The sequence below is a fragment of the Arachis hypogaea genome, chromosome 11 (genome assembly GCF_003086295.3).
Source record: "Arachis hypogaea cultivar Tifrunner chromosome 11, arahy.Tifrunner.gnm2.J5K5, whole genome shotgun sequence".
In the NCBI taxonomy this organism is placed as follows: Eukaryota; Viridiplantae; Streptophyta; class Magnoliopsida; order Fabales; family Fabaceae; genus Arachis; species Arachis hypogaea.
This window is the reverse complement of record NC_092046.1, coordinates 148683602-148700596: the sequence shown is the minus strand read 5'-3', so window position 1 is coordinate 148700596 and position 16995 is coordinate 148683602. Positions and strand designations below refer to the sequence as shown.

The 16995-nt window shown below is 34.1% G+C and overlaps 2 protein-coding genes across 5 annotated transcripts; one reads left to right on the top strand and one right to left on the bottom strand.

Moving 5' to 3' along the window:
- The first annotated feature begins 784 nt into the window (after positions 1 to 784).
- Positions 785 to 3919, top strand: LOC112723630 (probable polyamine oxidase 5). Of its 3 annotated transcripts, none has more exons than XM_072207793.1 (3): positions 785 to 919; positions 1530 to 2077; positions 2506 to 3919. In XM_072207793.1, the coding sequence occupies exons 2-3, from the start codon at positions 1551 to 1553 to the stop codon at positions 3608 to 3610; spliced, it is 1632 nt and encodes a 543-aa protein (XP_072063894.1). In that variant the 5' UTR covers positions 785 to 919; positions 1530 to 1550; the 3' UTR covers positions 3611 to 3919. The 3 variants fall into 3 exon arrangements, with proteins under 3 accessions (XP_072063894.1, XP_025630847.1, XP_072063893.1); XM_025775062.3 differs by lacking the exon at positions 785 to 919 and adding an exon at positions 1085 to 1241; XM_072207792.1 differs by lacking the exon at positions 785 to 919 and adding an exon at positions 1090 to 1176.
- Positions 3920 to 7561: 3642 nt separating this feature from the next.
- Positions 7562 to 13577, bottom strand: LOC112723629 (beta-galactosidase). Of its 2 annotated transcripts, XM_025775060.3 has the most exons (19): positions 13295 to 13577; positions 12926 to 13021; positions 12201 to 12313; positions 12031 to 12097; positions 11857 to 11949; positions 11601 to 11744; positions 11427 to 11515; positions 11242 to 11347; positions 11073 to 11160; positions 10870 to 10988; positions 10602 to 10766; positions 10341 to 10516; positions 10128 to 10237; positions 9929 to 10038; positions 9725 to 9835; positions 9535 to 9645; positions 9248 to 9453; positions 8700 to 9027; positions 7562 to 8226 (listed from the first exon to the last, which is right to left on the bottom strand). In XM_025775060.3, exons 1-19 carry the CDS (start codon positions 13463 to 13465, stop codon positions 8116 to 8118), a joined length of 2514 nt encoding a protein of 837 aa, XP_025630845.1. In that variant the 5' UTR covers positions 13466 to 13577; the 3' UTR covers positions 7562 to 8115. The 2 variants fall into 2 exon arrangements, with proteins under 2 accessions (XP_025630845.1, XP_025630846.1); XM_025775061.3 differs by lacking the exon at positions 12926 to 13021.
- Positions 13578 to 16995: the final 3418 nt, after the last annotated feature.

Here is a 16995-nt window from a genome sequence, read left to right as displayed (position 1 = left end):
TTTTTTTTAACACTTAGAGAGAATAAAGTATGATCTTCATTTTTAATTTTATAAGTAGGACCAAAAATAAAGAAGAGAAAAAAACAATGAAAGATAAAATTAAATACTGAATACCATTCAATTTTTTTTCATTTGAGAGAATTCACTCCCTACAAACTACACTTTTCATTTAAAAGGAGTTGAATTAATATAGTGCATTAATTATTCAAATATCATCCTTAATATGAAAAATGATTTATTGTTAAAAGTTTTTATTCACTTTATAAATATAGATAAAGAATAACAATCATGTGTTGGTGCGATTTATCCCTTTTTTTTTCTTTTCTCACATTTTCCATTTTGCTTGGAAAATCATGCAATGTTGGAAAACCCTCAACTCGTTGACCATGGAGAATGAAAGATGCGGGTCTCACTCAAAGATATTTGTTAAAATATAATTAGAATCAGTTAATATTATTTAGTATATCTGAATATTTATTATAAGATATTATGTTTTTATTATTACGATTCTTTTAGTACCTATAATACTCTTTTATATTGTATCATTCCAGATAACTTAAACGCACTGAATAATATACAAAAACACTTTTTCAGCTTGGTCTCTTGTTCCTAACAATCTTCATGCATAAATAAGTGAACTAAAGTAAATAAAATCACTAATTCAGAAGTTAATAAAATCAGCGAACAGATTCTATTGAGTATAATCCAATAATTAAAAATGGATTTTAATTGTTAGATTTTGCAGTGAATAGTCTTAAGGACACCCCCATCCATTGATGAGGTTGGTGAAAAGCACTATCAACCTTGTCTCTTCATTCATTAAATTTTTATTTTAGTTTCTACCTTCAATATCTGTGACTCTCTGTGTTGTGATGATGCAATTTGTTTTGTTTGTTTTCCTCTGTAAACCTGACCACAGGTTACATACCTCTCTCTCTCTCTCTCAATTATTACTCAATCGTGGACATGCCGTAGGGTCACAGAAGAGGACTTTGTCTCATTATTATTTATTATTATTTTTAGATTCAACTTTTAATTTTCAATGTATTTATTAATTATAATAGTGATATACCTAACAGTTAGCATAATTCAAAGTTTGAGATACCTGTAAGCTATAGTGGTGGTTGTTTTGTAGATAAATAAAAGAAAAGTAGACCTCTGTCTTTATTATTAGGGGTAAGATAAATTATACTAAAGAACAAGTCACAAGGGGAAAAAGCCACTCAAGTTTCCTTAATCAAGTGATTAACTATCTTCTCTTACTAGTTTGTAACTTTTACCGAGAAAACTAAGACACTAAACATTTGAATTTTTTTTTTAAGTAAAACAAGTCAAATTGACTTGATTGATTGTACAAAATAAATAAATAATGGGGTAGTATATAAAATAAGCGTATCATATAGCCCTGTTCAGTGAACCCAGCACGGTTATAAATTCATTCTCAGTAACTCAGAATATCACCCTCTCTCAAATAACACACATTACTACTTTGCTCTTCAACGCCCTCTAACTGTTTGTTTTATTGTCAGTGTGAGAAGTAGTGAACAACAATGGTGGTGAAGAAGCCAAGGATTGTGATAGTTGGAGCAGGAATGGCAGGGCTCACTGCTGCCAACAAGCTCCACAGTGTGACAGCCTCAAAGGACTTGTTTGAGGTTTGTGTTGTGGAAGGTGGAAGCAGGATTGGAGGGAGAATCAACACCTCTGAGTTCTGTGGTGACCAGATTGAGCTTGGTGCTACTTGGATCCATGGAATTGGAGGAAGCCCTCTTCACAAGATTGCTCAACAAACACACTCATTGCTTTCTGACAAGCCTTGGGAGTGCATGGATGGAAACTCATCAGATCAAACCACCATCACCATTGCTGAAGGTGGCTTCCACTTGGACCCTTCCATTGTAAACCCCATCACAAGGCTCTTCAAGAACCTCATGGATCATGCTCAGGGCAAGAACCAGAAGAACAACATCACTGAACGAGATACTACTGCAAGAGGTGATGAATTTCTTCACAGCTTCTGTAAGAAGGTGTCAACAAGAGTTGGCTCTGCAGGCCTTAGTATTGGTTCTTTCCTCAGGCAAGCCATTGATCCTTTACTTTTTCTTTTAATTATTATTTTTTAATATAATTCATTCATGTCTCACCACTCAATAAAAGTAGAGAATTATTACATTGATTGGACACATTACCAAATCAGACACCTTTGTTTGGTATGTGTTTCAAAACAAAATATATAGAAACATAAAGCAAATGTATTTTTATTCCTTTTTTACTATTCCAAGTTTTATAGGTGGCAAAAAATCTGACAAATTGTATTGCTTAATAGAGACATTTGATCTATTTTTATCATTGTCTCTTCCAAACAAATTTGTGTCTCTGAATTTGTATGACGAGTCAATTACTAAACACAGCCATTAAGGCCTATATCATCACTAATAAAAAACTATAGATTACAAATAAAGTGATTTAGAATCTGATTTGAAAATATGCTCAATTGTGACTCAGGGGAGGCCTTGATGCATACTGGGATTCATCAAAGGATCAAGAGGAGTTCAAAGGGTGTGGGATATGGAACAGGAAGTTACTTGAAGAAGCAATCTTCGCAATGCATGAGAACACACAGAGGACATACACATCTGCTGGTGATCTCTTGAACCTTGATTACAATGCTGAGAGTGAATACCAAATGTTCCCTGGTGAAGAAATCACTATTGCTAAAGGCTACTTGAGCATAATTGAGTACTTGGCTTCTGCTCTACCGCCTGGGGTAATTCAGTTAGGTAGAAAAGTCACAAGAATTCAATGGCAACCAGAGAGACATGAACAAAATGGTTTCTGTTCTTCTAGGCCTGTGAAGCTACACTTCTGTGATGGATCAGTTATGCATGCTGATCATGTCATTATCACTGTTTCACTTGGAGTGCTAAAAGCTGCTATTGGTGATGATCAAGGTATGTTTCAGCCCCCTCTTCCAAATTACAAGGCTGAAGCAATTTCAAGGCTTGGTTTTGGTGTTGTTAACAAGTTGTTTATGCAATTGAGCCCAACAACACATCATTGTAAAGACGGTCATCACCGCCCCAAAAGGTTCCCATACTTGCAATTGGTTTTTCATTCACCTCACTCTGAGATGAGGCACAAGAAGATACCTTGGTGGATGAGGAGGTCACCTACCCTTTGTCCAATCTACAAGAATTCCAGTGTCCTCCTTTGTTGGTTTGCTGGGGAAGAAGCAAAGGCACTTGAGTCACTCAAAGATGAAGAGATCATCAATGGAGCTTCAGACACATTCTCCAGCTTTCGGTGTTCTGGTTATTCATACAATGAAGTTAAGTTCAGCAAAGTGTTGAAGACAAAATGGGCAACAGATCCTTTGTTTTTAGGGTCATACAGTTATGTTGCTGTGGGATCAAGTGGTGAAGATTTTGATACAATGGCTGAGCCATTGCCTAGAGAAAGCACATCATCACCACCACTTCAGATTTTGTTTGCAGGGGAAGCAACTCACAGAACCCATTATTCCACAACTCATGGAGCTTACTTCAGTGGCCTTAGGGAAGCCAATAGGCTTCTTCAACATTATCACTGCCTTGGGATATATAACAACTAGTATTTTTTTTTTCTTTTTTTCTTTTGCTCCTTTTTTATTTATTTTTTAGTCATTAATTTCTATGATATGATTCCCATTTTATTTTAGTCATCTTTGTTTGTTTAATTCTCGTAAAGTAAAGTAGTAAGTGGTTGGAGCAAAAATTCTAGAAATTAGAAGGTGCAAGATGGAAAGTGAGATGGTGGGGTCATTTCAGCTGTATGAAATAAATTTTCCTCACATCTCTTCCTGTTCATCCAATGGATGTTAGTTTCTTTTTGTTTGATCACTTATTTATCTTCAAATCAAGTTTGGCGAGGTATTCACTTATATTATATTGTCTTTTTGTGATAATATCAGGTTAGATATGCTTTAACCATTTATAGAATGAAATTTCATGGGTAGTTGTTAGTTTTTCTGATGCTTAAAATTGGAATATCATGATAGAAGCAGTCAAAAGCATGCAATAAGAATTTCTCTACCCACCACCCAACGTTTAGACTATGATATGATGTAGAATTCTTGGATGCTACACCACCCACATGTGTCAATGGTGATGATATTTTCAGCTTGGAATATCCTTATCAGATACTCATTACAAAACATGACTAGTCACCACTCTTTTAACAGGTAGCTGCAACAAAGTCCTTTTATCTTTTACTCATATTAAAGCTCATGGGAATTAACTTGAAATGAAATAGAATTTTTTTTCCTTGATCATATCTTAAATAAGTTGTCTTCATGTGAAGTTGATAGTTGAGAATCGATAGATGATAATTTAATCAAACATATCAAATCATCTAACGATTCTCAACTATTAACTTCACATGAAGGCAACTGCAGGTGAGATTTTACATTTTTTTTTCTTATTATAATTGTACCTAAAATGAAAGTGAGGTGGTTGAGGTGAATGTGATTGAGATGGAGGCACCCAATGGTGGGGTCCCATGTGGCTATATGAGGGAGTAGGGGTCAATCATAGCAGTAACCAAAATGTCCTTTAACATAACAATGAGACAGAATTGTATATGCTTATGGCCATCTGATTCCATTGCACTGATCTGCTCTCCTGATCAGGATTCATGAATGAACATGACATAGACAGCAACCCTGTCCCATCCATGGCACCATAATGCATATACCTGACTACGTGTATTGTATTGTATTGTATTGTCTTGTATTGTACAGTATTGTATGGTATGTGGGAGTATGTGTTATGTCACACTCACACTCACAATCATTTTAGACAGTTACTAGTTCTAAGTACTAAGTAGTAACATTGTAAATTTTATGGAAGTAAATACTAAATAGTGTTCACTTTTGTCATCCTTGCATCACATGGAACTAAAAATCAGAGGCTTTAGATGTCTACAATAATTCTGCTTTTAGCTTCAGCAGTTTGCCTGTTACATGATGAGTCAGAATCAGATCATCAAAGAAATATAATTGCCATGCAAGGAAATACTCGTGTCTAATCTGCCCCCACCTTTTAAAATCTTTAGGTGCTTTGTCCTTATTGGATTAAACATACTGGTAGGGGCCATTGAAGTGACGACACGTGTAATCTTCTATCCATGCATCATTATTTGATTACTTTAATCAAAAGTGTACTGTGTACTTGCCCCTGTAACAATTTCCTATCCCCTTCAGCAGAGAAATTAATATAACACAAAGTTGAACCATTATTGCTTTGCTTATTTGACTTGTACCCTCCATGCAGATGGTGGCAACTGGCAACTGGCAAGTGCTCTCTTGAATCAAATGTAAATCCCTGCTTGACCTCTTGCTTTTCTCCATTTGGCAATGGATGCCCATGGTTTCATTTCTTTTTGTTTCTTTATTCATCATTTTACAAATGTCCATGTAATACACTTATTACTCATCAACCCCTTTAGCTGCTTATTGCTTTTCTGTTATTCAGTTGGATGTACTTTAATCATTCTTTTCTCAACCTTCCTATCACAATTCACCTTTGGACAAAGTAACATTTCTTTAACCTTACGCTTCTGAATTCTCTGTCATAATGATCCTGCTTTTTTTCTTTTTTATTTCGCAAATCTTCCATTAAAAGCTTAATTATACATGATTAAGAGGTCTTCATGACTCTATCCCTTTGTTCTTTCCTAATGACATTAACTTTTTCCTCACTTTTGAAGAGCTAATGATGACAAAGGGGAAGATGACATATATAATAAGTTATCACATTGGAGCTCTGGAATTTGCTTTATGAAAGCCTTGGTGGTGGGTGATATAGGGGCACATTCTTTAGTTAACAGTAAAGAAAGATCAAAATCTACATGTTTAGTCATAATCTTAGGCCAATAGGGTGTTTGAAAATTGCCCATTTTCTTAGCAATGTGAGAAATATAGGTGTGACTTATGATTTTTTTTTCCCCTTTATATACTCTTTGATTATAAGCGTGGAATCAGCTACTGATGTAATTAAAAGTTTAACTGCTTATAGTACACTCTTTTCTAGATCCTGCATTAACGCGAGATGCTTGTACACTGACTTGTCCTATTCTGTTGCTCTATGATCATAAGATAAATATTCCTCTCATTTGAAGAGAAAGTCACATTCCATCCCATGAAAGTTGAAAAAAAGGAAGCAATGCACAATATTTTAGCTGGACAAGCACAATCTTGGAGAATTAGACTAATTCTTAGTATAATAATGGGAAAATAAATTATGAAAAGTTTTTCTCTTACCACTATTTGATTTGCTGAGGAGAAAAGGTTGAGAGCTATCCTGTGGCTGAATTCTAATAGTGGAAGGTGGGCCTCTGCAATAATATATTAAAGTAAGTTTCTAATGCAAATTAAGATATCATTTTCAATACATTGGGGTGAGTGATTAATTGGCCTCCAATACAAATTCTGCATTATGAAGGACCAATTGTGATTTTCTGGGAAAAAAATGTTAAAGAGAAGTTATTACTTGAGTCTGAGTGATTGAGGCTTTGTCTGATGTGCTTGCCATAAAAACTTGCCTACACAGCCTACAACCTACAGTTGGAGCTTTAATGCTAATAATTGTCTGCTTGCTTTATCTTGTCTTTTCTATCTTTTACTTTTACTGCTTAGCATTCTCTTTGTATAGATGATAGCCTTCTTCACTTTATATAAAAGAAATTGATTTCTGTTAAATATAATTACCACTTCTTTGATAAAAAGAGTTTTTACCTATACAGTGATGGAAACTCAGGTGCAGTTAACTTTATGTGAAGTTGATAGTTAAGAGTCATTAAATGATTTGATAAGTTTGACTAAATTGTCATTTAACAACTCTCAACTATCAACTTTCCATGAACCTGAGTTTTTACCAAAAAGGAATGAAATTATTGATTACACATTGGCTACAAAATTTTTAATCACATAAACATTCTTTAGAACAAAATCTTTAGTTCATTTGAGCCCGTAGAATCTTCTTTTAATAATTTGTTTTTGAGTCCCACAATTTGATGGGTGGAGAAAGAAATAGGGAAGAGGAGGGTGGAAGAATAAGCATTTTGAAAAGCAGTTCCACAAGTACTTAACAAGATTGAACCCCAATACTTTAGGAAAATTTTCAAGTGTACCGTCATACCGGTGTTTCAGTTATTTTTAACCGTTGATCTTAATTATAAAAAATATATATAATATATATAATTAAGATCAACGGTTAAAAATCACTGATACACCAGTATGACGGTACACTTGAAAATCTTCCTTTAAGGTACGTACCTTAAGCTTTCGGCCATCACAACTCTATTCTGTGGATTCGGACCTACCTACTCTTTAGATTAGTTACTACTACTTTTTTAGATTTGATGCCTTAATTTATATAATTTAACTTAACTTTAACAAATTAACATTAACATCATTTTACTGTTTAATAAAATACAGCAAAGTAAGGATTATAATTTGGAAAACTTTGAGGTTGGGTAATACAATAATGAGATTATGTTAAATGTGTATAATAATAGCCACTTGTAATTCAGAATTATGCTGTTATTCATCACATCATGATGATGATGAGACAATTGAATCAATCAATTTGAATTGGAATTTTACAGTACAATAACTCTGGCTTATTTCATAGTTACATGAATTCACTAATTAAGTGATGTATCATATATCAATTCACAATTCATCTACATACTGAAATGTCATAAGTAACTGTATCTATCTGTATGTCATTTGTAAACATTTTCAAAGTTTGGGAAAAAAAAGAAAAGAAGAAAAAACGTTTACTCACAGCACCAATGGCCTAGAGAGGTTAAGGAACATGTGAAACACAAAGATGATGGAAGATGTTGTGAGAGCTGATGTAGCCTAAAAGATAAAGATCCCCAAACCTCTTTAATGTGTATCTCAGAAAAAAGATTGTGTGGTGTGGATGATTATTATTGGTGTAGAACAAAAGGACCTTAGCATGAAACTAGAAACAGTTTGGGCTCAATGAGTCAGAAAGAGGAATCCTTTTTATACAATTCAGCTATTTAATTGTTGGACTTCAACTTTGAATGCTGATCCTGAGACTGTTCCTATCTGCATATGGCCTCAACTGAGAGCTTCTTAGCAATTCCTGGACATGGGTCTCCCCCAAAAACTTCAGGAGCAACGGTTACCATGCATGATTGTTTGCCAATGCAGTTCTAAAACCAAAACAATAAAGTTAAATACAAAAACATTGGGTGAGTGACATTGTTTTGAAGCAACTTTTGTGTTAGAATTGTATTCTAATTGTGGTTCAATTTTGTTAATATAGAAATTAGTCTGTGTGATATTGTTAGTTCTCTGATGGAGAGAACACGACTGTTCACAAATGGTATAATTTGGGTCCTCAATTCTAATCATCATAACAGACACTCTTATTCCATCCCGGTTGACGGTTCAAGAATTGGAAGTCCCAGGTTTGGAATAAGGATATATATGGCAATGACTGGAGGTACATAAATGACTAGTTTTATGAAATAACTAACACTTTGGTATGGACCAATCCATCTACTTTGGTATGTTGAATCATGTTACTTTATTAGTTAACTGATGATATTTCAAATGTTGTAATATAACATTACTAGTTCTATGATATTTGCTTGACAGTTCTATTCTATTAAATGGAGAATACCCTTTGAGGAGCATCATATGATTTGTGAGCATGACAATCTCCTTGTCTATAGTTTCCACAACTTCCATGTGGCAAACCATAGCTAGCAAACTTAATCTGTGACATCTTTTGTCCTGGAGGACACCACAAATGTGCTTTTGGCCTAATAACATTTCCAGAATCCAGCTTCTCCTTGTTCTTCAGAGTTGGTTGATCTTCATATATATCAGCACACACACTATCTGTTGTTCTTTTCACCAAAGAAATCCTTGTAGGGTCACCTCCCCATTCTTCAAACACAACCATATAGTTCCCACTCAGCTTCAGCCATGACCTCGGAACATGGTACCTGTTGAATGCCAACATTGAATGAATATGTTTTGAACTAAAGGCCAGTTGAACTCAACTGTGAATCAAACAGTTTGTTGCATAATAAACAAGATATGATTAGCATAAAACCGATGATAAGATAACAATCTATTATCTATTTATATCATATAAAAGTTTATGAAAGATGAATGAGCTTATAACATATTACTTTGTGTAATTGTATCAGCTATAGCTCTTACCATCTCTGGCTAGGTTCTCCACAGTTTTTTTTGCATTTCTTGTCAGTGTAAGATCCGGCATAGTCGCAATCCCAACAAATTCCGTGTGCTATGTATCCTGGCCAATGGCGGCCGATGCTCCGGCCATTTATCCATACTTGACCTTTTCCCATGCTGATCATGTCTAGAGCCAATGGATCATTTCCTTCTGGTTTGTTAAAATTTGTCTGATAATAGCATTGAAGCATAAAATGGCTCAGAAATCAGAACACATGTGCTGATTGCTTTGAATATTGAATCTTACTTACCTTGTACCATGTCAAAGGTTGTTTCTTAGCCAATAAGGATCCTTGTGCCCATTCAACAGAGCCACTCCCACTCACGGTTTGAAGGCCTAAGGCTTCACCTTTCAGACCAACCTGCCCAACAAACAGTATGCAAAATCTATTGCTGCTGCCATAAAACCATTCATCAAAATTGAATGACATTATAACAAACCTTGTAAGACCATTTCTGGTGAGACAAATCTCTGGTCCCTTCATTTACACCCTCAAGTGTCACAGGGCCTAACACCCCAACATTCCATGTCTCAAAGTGTATGCCAACATGCTGAAACATTAATTTAAGGTTGAAAAAGTCAGAAACTTCTCAAAAATAAAAAATGTTACAAAAGTAAATAAGAAAATTTCCAGGAGAACTAACCGGGAGGCCGACGGCAATACTAAGTAAAGAAATCTTGTTGTTGCCAGCCCTTAGATTAACAGTTTGATTAAATGTTAGTTTAGGAAAATTGGCTCCGGCGTAAGAAGTTCCTATGTTCATAATGTCACATACATGATATGGATTAGTAAACTGGATTTCATCAAAATACAACACCAACAAAAAAAACAATTTCATTCACCTGAATGTTGGCCATTAATGAAAACTAGTAAAGCATGGCCTGCTGACATTACTGTAAGAAGAGGCCATTTTCCACTCTTTATAAAACCTTCATTAGGACCAATATTGACACTGAACATGGCATCACATCACAGCATGCTTGCATCAAGCTTTAATTAAGTGGTCTAGAACTCAAATAGACAAAGACAAATATGATAAGTTGCAAGATGCTTACTCTGTCATATACCACAAATAATCTGTAGAATCTCTAGTGATGTTGATCTGCTCCCAAAGCGCATTCGCTGTGATGGAATCCTCTTCGCTGGACGACGCAGGTTCTTCAATGTATGACTCCCAAACAAATGCATTCTTTACAACAGTCATCTTCTTCTGGGAGCTTTGAGCACCAATCTGCATAAAATTGAATGCAACTAAGCATTGAACTCTAGAGTTTTTATATCACATGTTTGAGATAGCAAGTAGAATTATCTCTTACCCTTGCAGTGTTGAAAACTTCAGTTTTGCAGTCAGGAAGAATGCTTATGGACCAACGTGGTAGTTCATATTGCTCATTTCCAAATGAAACTTTTGCAGAAGAATTGGTGTCATAGTTTGCAAGGAATGCAGCACAAGCACCAGAATCTGTCTTGAACACATGTGCCTAAGACATTAACAAACAAACAAAATAAACAAATCTTGCAATACACGGAACCTAATTCGTTTTATCATAATCATGTATGTAGCAGCTTAGGGACATTAATTACCTCGAGGTTATTTCCAAGTGATGTCACCTTTGGATCTACAGATATCAAAGTTGGTTCACACAGCTTTATTGCTTTGTGCAAATCTCTCAAATGTCCCCATTTTGGTTCATTTAAAAGTCCTGTTAGTTTGACAACAAAGCATATCTCATATTCTTGCAACTTTCTAAAATAAAATTTGACTTTACATCATTTAATTTGCATACCATATTCATCAATTGGAGCATCATAGTCATAGCTAGTGGTAATGAAGGGGCCACCAGATGTTCGCTCGAAGTTAGTTCCTCCATGATACTTGACCAGAAAATATGAACATATTAGACTCAAATCGAAAGCTCGGAAAAAAATATGAACATGTCATAAGCAGAATGATACCATATAATAGTTAACAAATGAACCACCATTTTGTATGAACCTAGCAACTGAGAATGCCAAGTCTTCTGCTGGTCTAATATTAACTCCACCACCAAAATAAGTGCACCTACAAAATCAAATAACTTGAGTTGTTGCATTTAACTCATTCCCATTTATGGATTAGCATTTATATTTGTTGAACTAACCAGCCTGTCCAGTTTTCTGTCCACATTTTTGGTTTGTAGTTCTTGTTGGGAGTGAAGTTTTCACAGTAATATCCATTGCATGTGTCAATCTATAACAAAGTGTAATTGAGATAACAAGAGAGAAGGATGAAGACTCAATTTCCAAATGAAAATGAGATGTTTAAGATTGCTTACAACAGGGTCAGGAGCATCTTCTTGCTTGCACATAATCCAAGGGACACCAGTGTCTAGACCTACAGCCATTTTAGCTGCCCATTTTGCATAAGCTTTTGCAGGATCACCAATTTCCCATTCCACTGGTCCAAGCTCATTCTCTATCTGTCACATCACATTCAATTGAAATTGCAGCACAAAATTCATAACATAAACAAACAAAATGCAGGATTTGAAAGCTATGCTATAATTAGCAATCCCATTCACTTCACTTTACCTGTGACAGAATTATTGGACCCCCCTGTGTCTCAAACAGATTCTCAGCCTTCATCATACTCACAATCTTCTCAGTGAACTTCTGCATTGCTGCCTACAGCATCACAAAAATTGATCATCTTTCTATGATCTAATAATAATAAGTATGATGGTTGAATTGATGATTAATTAATACCTTGAAAGGCTCATTATCTGTTCTGAAAGCAATGCCTGGAACAAACTTTAGCCAAACAGGAAAACCCCTGAACAATAGACAAAGCATGTGAAGTGTTGACTAAGCAATAAGCATTAGTATAATCTCCTTCCACTCCTAATAATTATAAGCCAAATTATGAAGATCATTACCCAAAGTTCCATTCAGAACATATGTAGGGACCAATTCGGAGATTAACATAAAGTCCAGCTTGCTGCACTACCTTGATGAACTTAACTAAGTCGTACCTATCCTCGAAATAATACTGAAATATTTTGTAAGCAAAAGTATATTAGTTTTAAGAGTAAAGTATCGTTTTTGACCCCAACGTTTGGTGTAAATCCTATTTGTGTCCCTAACGTTTGTAAAAGTGATTCAATATTATCATGCCGTCAATTACATATCATGAACGCTTTAGTTTGAGTTTTAAAAATCTCTTCTTGAAGTTAGAATACAAATGTCTGGGATAGAATCGATGATTCACTTCGAAAAATAGCTCATTAAAAGTTGAAACTAATTCCTACAACATTTACATAATTCACTTTTCTAGTGACATAATTGAATCTAAACACAAGTAGTGGGTATAATATTAAAATTGAACACATCCAAATGAGACCTAATTGAGAATGAATACATCCAAGTGAGAATAATTGAAAAATATAATCTGATTTGTTAGTATAATTGATAGTAGGATAACATTGAATCACTTTTATAAACGTTAAGGATACAAATAGGACAATTTAAACGTTAGGGACACAAATAAGACTTACCCCAAACGTTGGGGACAAAAACGATACTTTATTCTAGTTTTAATTTCTTTCCAGTTCTTTTATAAAAAAGAATAAAAACCATGTAAATTTTTTGGAAAGTGAATTACTTTTCCTGGAGAAGGTTCATGGCCATTCCAAAACACATAGGTTTGAATAACATCCACCCCTCCCTCTTTAGCTTTTTGAATAAGCTCTGGCCACATCTACATGCATTCACCCCATCAATGAACAATGAGAAAATACAATTTGTTAGAATATAATTAGGATCAATTAAGATCAATTAGTATTATTTAGTATATCTGAATATTTATTATAGGAGATTACGTCTTTATTATTACGATTCTTTTAGTACCTATAAATACCCTTTTATATTGTATCATTCCACACAACTTGAATAGACAACTTGAATACACTCAATAATACACAATTAAAAAGAATGATTAATAAAAGAAAAACATGATTAAGAAAGAAAGTACCTGAGGTGTGCTTCTGGGGTAGTGTATAGAACCAGAAAACAGAATCTTTCTCTGCCCATTAACAACAATTGCTTTGTGATCATATGTAACAGAAGCTGTCACTGCATGAACCCAGTACAAACATAACACCATCACACAAAGCTTCTTCCCACTCATCACCAAACTCTCCATTTTCTCTTCTCTTATTATCAACACATTCAAACTAAAAACAAAACTTGAAAAGCTGTTTCTTTTTCCATTTTTTTTGAGATTGAGAGGTTTTAACTAAAAACACAATCTTTGAAGCTCCCAAGTTGTTTATATACGTTTGAAGATCCAAAGCTATGGGACCCATATCCCTCCTTCCTTCTAAGGTACTGGACCCCACACCCAACTGCTACTTATACATTCTTAGATAGAGTGACATCAAATTAATTAGTACAATGTTTGTTGTCTTTAATTAATGTTTACATCAATTATCAATGAGCTCTCAATGTGCCTTTATTATAGGCTTCATTGCAACTTTTTCTTAAGATAGTTCCTCCTTCAGTAATTTAATTAAACTTGTCAAATTTTTTAATAATGCTCAATCATTTTCTGTATTTCGTGCATGTTATCATAATTATTTATTGAAAAGGGGGTGTAGGAGTAGTGTGGGGGTTACTGAAGAAACAAACTCTCAAGTTATGTGATCAAACCTTTGACTCTAAGCATTATCAAATCTTATTAGAGGAGTAATAGGCTAGTACTGAATTTGAATAGAACATACTATCTAAACTTGTTCATGTGGTGTCTTATTCCCATATCTTTTTACACGGTTGAAGCTACAAGCTAAGATTGGAATTCTTTACCTAATAAGTGTTTGCATTGGCAGGCCAAAATTAGGGCCGTCAAAATGGCAAACCCATTGGGCCAGCCCGTTTATCTATTTAAATGGGTAAATTTTGCTTTTAAAATTAAGCCTGTTTAAATTTTGGGTGAAATGGGTTGAGGCCGATTAACTCGAAAAGAAATGACAGGTTCAACGGGCTAGCCTGCGGACTAAATGGGTGGCCCATTTATTTTTTTTTTACATTTAAAAAAGAAAGCAGCACTTTTAGTCTATATTTTCTTCGATCCGACCCATCAACTAAAAAAAAATATTTTTTAAAGATTTTTGACCTAAAAGTAATATTTTTTGTCAAAATATTTTTTAAAAAATAAAATAAAAGAATAAACGGGCTAGCCCGTTTAATCCACAGACTGATCCTAAACGGTTTGAACTGAAAAATTATGGCCCGCGAATAAAGTGAGCTTAAACGGTCCAGTCCATTTAACCCAAGAATTTAACGGGTCAGACCTAAATGGGCCGAACTAGTCCATTTGACAGCCTAACTAAAATAAAAGGATTTATTTAAATTACTAAATAAATAATTATTTTTAGTGATGTGGTAAATTTTATTTTATTGTTTACTTATATTGAAAGGACTGTTTAGATAAGTATCAATCAACTTTTATATAAATAAAAAGAAAAGAAAAGAAAAAGGCATATGATTGGGCTGCTTGATGCCGTATTAAGTGAGCATTTGGCATTTGAGGAAGCAAAGGGCAATAAATGGAACTCCTTTCAAGGTTTAACTAAAAAGCATAACTCTATACTTTCCTTTACCTCCAATAAATACTTTACTTGATAGTTGCAAAGCAACAGATAAACTAAACTATATAAGTAGATACTAATAATTAATTAATGAAGGTAACACTGTGACATGGTAAGTTGCGCATCTTCTTTTGGGACTTAGCTTATTATTAATTAACTTTCAATTTTTGTACACAAAGAAGTGTCAATATAATATTACACATTAATTTATTTTCTCAAGAATTTTGCCATCCATACTAGACAAAGGATGTACTACTACTTTCTTGATGAACAAGTTGCATTGAAGGTACAAGTTTCTATTAACAAATTGATCAACATTGCTTAATTAATTATGTATTATTGTGGAATAATGTCACTGTCACATTGAAGCAAACACTTACTTTTGCAAAAATAGGGGAGTTCTACTAGTAGATCAATGCTGTATATAAGTAAAATAAATAGACATAGATGCATTAATAGGAGGGTTAGTAGTTAATATAAGCAAGGGGGGCCTTTATATACTAATTAAGGAATACACTAATTTAAGACATATATGGTCCTCAAGTTTTCTTTTGGTGGGGTTCCATAATATCCACCAATTAAAGGCTACTTAAGCAAAACTGAATACTACTTATATAAGTATTTGTAACGTAAAATTTATTATGATTAATAATATTATTATTGTATCTGGAATATAAATGTTTATTATATTTAATGAATTATTTATAGAAATTAATAAATTAATTATTGGAGTTATAAATTTATTGTATTGTTTATAACGGTGAAATATAATAAATATATGGATATGAATTTAATGTTTTTGCTTACAAATTTGATTACAAATTTTTGTATATATTTTTTTGTTTTTTGTTGATTTGGCAAAAATTGAGTAGTTGATTCTAATATTTTGTCAAGTAAATGATGCTGCTGACATGGCATTAATAGAAAGAAAATGATGTTTTAAAAATAATGTGGGTAAATTTATATATCTACTTTTATATATTAAGAATAGACCGATTAATTTGCTTAGTGTAGGCAATTGGTCCTAGAACTATGGGCCTTTGAGGATAGTTTTTGAGCAAATGTTGTTAGGTTTAGTTTGGACCCAACCCAAAAAGAGAGATTGTTAACGACTGATGAGCGTCGCAATCCTAAGAAAATGTGTGGTCGCCGCGGTTGGGAGCGGGGCCCAACTTTCAATAAGACAGTGATAGGCTTTCATCCTGTTAACACCCATTTCAGTTTTATCATATATTTAATATTGTTTTAATTTAATCAAATTAGATGGGTCTAGTTGTTAGTTCACTAGTTTGCTTAAACAAGTGTCGGGAATTTGAATCCAATGGCGAATTAGTTTTTGACCTATGGAATTAAAAATACCATAAAAAACCAAAAATTATTGTTTTAATTTGTATTTTTTTTTGGGTTGCCCACGGTATCCCCCAGGCCAATAGGTTAAGGACTAATCCGTCGCGGATCGAAACTCCATTTAAGGATCTGCCGCTAGCCAATGAGTTGCTGCATGCAACAGACAGGATTCGAACCCCCGACACTTGTTTAAGCAGATGAGTGAGCTGACCACTCAACCAACCCAAGTTGGTTTTGTTTTAATTTGCATGTATAATAAGGTTTCAAAATGAAGCAATTAATATGGCAGTTGATCGGGCTCAACTAAATGTAGTTACTTTCTTAATTATTCTCTATTAGCATTTGGTCAGCTAAGTCTAATTAACTAATCATTTTCTCATACAATAATGGATTATGGCTAGGGCCTAGGCTACCTTAATTAATTAACAAAATTTCTAATCCATACATATAATTAGAGAGACTTAATCGTACAATTGGGGACTGATCATGAGTGGAGCATAGTCTACTTTTCGTCCTCAATCCAGTTAGCTATGTACTTGTGTATGTATGCATGGGTGGTACCACCCCTTCGTCTAATTTTTTGGTAATGGATTCTTATCATGTGTTATGTATTGTTATGGATTGTTAGAGTGTATCGTATAGATATGTTTTCTTTTTTAATTACAATACACAAATCAGAGGTTCAGAATTTTGGGGGGGGGGGGGGGGGGGGGGGGGGGGAAGAAAATTTATAGTCCGA